The sequence below is a fragment of the Trichechus manatus genome, unplaced genomic scaffold, assembly GCF_000243295.1.
Source record: "Trichechus manatus latirostris isolate Lorelei unplaced genomic scaffold, TriManLat1.0 scaffold00213, whole genome shotgun sequence".
In the NCBI taxonomy this organism is placed as follows: Eukaryota; Metazoa; Chordata; class Mammalia; order Sirenia; family Trichechidae; genus Trichechus; species Trichechus manatus.
This window is the reverse complement of record NW_004444149.1, coordinates 141114-144004: the sequence shown is the minus strand read 5'-3', so window position 1 is coordinate 144004 and position 2891 is coordinate 141114. Positions and strand designations below refer to the sequence as shown.

Sequence of the window (2891 nt, the reverse complement as noted above, 5' to 3'; positions counted from 1 at the left end):
CAGAACTGAAGCCACTCCCCAAGTCCACATTTGAGCCAAAGATTAGACCAGTCTATAAAACAAACAACACACGAGAGGAATGTGCTTCTTAGTCCAATCAAGTATACAAGACCAAATGGGCAACACATGCCCAAAAGCAAAGACGAGAAGGCAGGAACGGACAGGAAAACCGGATGAATGGACACAGGGAACCCAGGGTGGAAACGGGGAGAGTGTTGACACATTGTGGGGATTGCAACCAATGTCACAAAACAATTTGTGTATAAATTTTTGAATGAGAAGCTAATTTGCTCTGTAAACTTTCACCTAAAGCACAATAAAATTTTTTTTAAAATGGTAACTGGGAAAGTCAGGCAGCGTCTCTGAGCCTCAATTTCCCCTTCTGTAAAATGGGAATAATAATCTGTCTACCTCACAGAAACACTGTTTAAGGATCAAATGGGTACATTCTACAGTACTGAGGAAACCATGTCATGCTATACAAATCCTGACAGACTGTGAGGATATTCAAACTCCCTGTGGAGCTTCTCATACCAACCCTGGAACCCTCACTGCCTCCTCCTTCTTACACCCCTTCCCCCCACCAACACCTGGGTTTTCACCTTCTCACATCCTTGAATTCACAGAAATAGTTCACCATCCAAATTTCAAGAGACAAGCACACTAATTCCCAAACTCCATGAGGATGTAAAAGGGAAGGAGAGGGACATAAACCATTTCACCTCCTGCCTCGACATGCCTCGGTTCTCCCTTTACATGGCCAAACTGCAGAAAGGCCAACAAAAAAAAGGGGGGGGTGGGAGTGGTTCCAACCAGCCACATATACATTATGTCCACTGTGGTTGGTCTGCCTTCTCTCCACTGCCAAGTCAGGTCCCCATCTGGGGACTGCTGAACTAATCTAAACGGGACTCTGAGGCAATACAGAGATTAGTGTTTGGGAGGAAGAGATTATATGCATTTTAGGCCACATTCCACAGCCAAAAGGAAATTATTATTAGCATGGATAACCGAAGGTTAACTGGACTTGGAGACAGCAATCACTCCCTTGCAAATATTCTTCCCTCTCTCTCCACAAGTATTTTTTCCAGGCTCAGTCCTTCCATTTGCTTGTTGTTGAGTCCTCACATCCACTCATCTATCCATCAGGGTGTGCAGCACCCACAAAACATTCCCCCCTTCAAGGTTTTCAAGAAGGGAAGGGTTGAGGAGGGGGAGGGAGACACCTTACAAAGTTGAATTAATCCTTTGGAGGAAAGAATTACAACCACATTGTAAACGTTCCCAGTGACAGAGGTGGCTGGTCAGACTCTTGGGGTGGGGGTGGGTGGGTATCATGTACTCAGATGCCAAAGGGCCAGTGCTTCTCTGCCCATCAGGCATGAGAGCCCAAAAACAACTCCTTCTGGCTCTAGGCAGGGGAAGGTCCATTTTGCAGAGTCAAGCTTATTAAGATCAGCTTGGAAGATTAAGCCTAGAGCATCAGCCGGTTGGCAAGTCTCCATTTAAACCCTAACTTCGAGAGAAGGAAATCTTAATACGACCTATGCAATTTGGGGCCATATCAGCCACTTGGAAAAACCGAGACCTATGCGGGTGCAAACGCTGTTTCGGTTTCCTCATTCAGGCCCCAAACATTCTCCTCATTCTGGAAATGAGATTCACCCCATCACCAAGCCCCACCATTCCATAACAACCAGTCTGGTGAAAGCCCTCAGTTGAAGCCACCTCCAACCTGAGGTCACCTCCAAGCCACGTCCCCCCTTCTTCCCCAGCAGTTCCAAAACCTAAAGCCAGCCCCGATCCACCCCTGGGGCTTACAAGACCGGGCTTGGGCTTGCCTCCCACCCTCTAGTTGGGGACCCAAAGTCAGCCTCCGGCCTACCAAAAGTCAATGGTGCTGGAAGCATACGCCCCTCTTTCCCCTCTCCTGGCTTCACTGTCTATTGCTTATATTAAAAAAAAAGAAAACATTGAATCAGGGGGTATGTTTTAAACATGGACACACAGAGGGAACAGACATATGCTCAGACAGCCCCAGAGACCACCCCACACTCCCCACTGATTCTGGAGACAGCTCATCCAGGCCCTTTTGGGCAACCTTTTATCAAAATGCAAAACCCTCTTCCCACCCCCCGTCTTTAGTAAGTGCTGAAAAGCCAAATCACCAGCAAACCTACCTGTCTATACTCTGGGGTAACCTCACACTCATGGTTTCTCGGTGTCTCCACGGTTCCAGAATCCTGTACCTTCGGTGTCTTGATCAGGATTGAATCACTTGTGATTTTTCAGAAAGGTGAGAGGGCCTCCCAACTTGAAGACTGAATCCTTTTTCCTCCAATTCTCAGGACCCTGGTAACTGAAGCTCCATTCTATTTCCACCAGTTAACCTGGTCTCCTTTCTTAGCCCCTTTCCCCTCCCCCCTCAAAAAAAAAAAAAAAAAAAAAGGGAGAAGAGGAAAAACTGTGACCTTCTTAGCAACCAAAAACCAACCACAAATCTCTTCAAGGATAGAGCTATGGGCTGAAAAATGAATCACAGAAAGAATGTGCCTTCAAAATATCAGTCTTAACTGCAAAATACAGATAAAAACCATCCTTTTAATCCAGTTTTCCCAGCTGTCCTCCTGTTGGCAAGAGAGCCAAAGGGGGAAAAAAAAAATCTCTGGTCTCCAATGCTTAAAATGACAACAGATATATTTGGGGGGAGGGGGAGATGAATAAATCCGAATTGGCACTTGGAAAAAATCTTCCAGCTGATTTGCACAGTAGAAAAATAAATAAAACCATACAATAGTATGTACACAACAGCACTCCTTCCAAGTCTAGTGCAACCCTAGCGACCAAAATTTATGGATTTAAAAAAAAAAAGCTTTTACCTGAAAGGTTTT

General features: G+C 45.6%; 1 protein-coding gene across 1 annotated transcript in view; it reads right to left on the bottom strand.

Moving 5' to 3' along the window:
- The window catches only part of ARHGEF11 (Rho guanine nucleotide exchange factor 11), a 149261-nt gene extending 146419 nt beyond the window's left edge, over positions 1-2842 (bottom strand). Inside the window, exon 1 of the mRNA XM_023742599.1 lies at positions 2181-2842. Coding sequence (XP_023598367.1) covers positions 2181-2212 — 32 coding nt within the window. The 5' untranslated portion in view covers positions 2213-2842. The remainder of the gene's footprint in view (positions 1-2180) is intronic.
- Between the last annotated feature and the right edge of the window lie 49 nt (positions 2843-2891).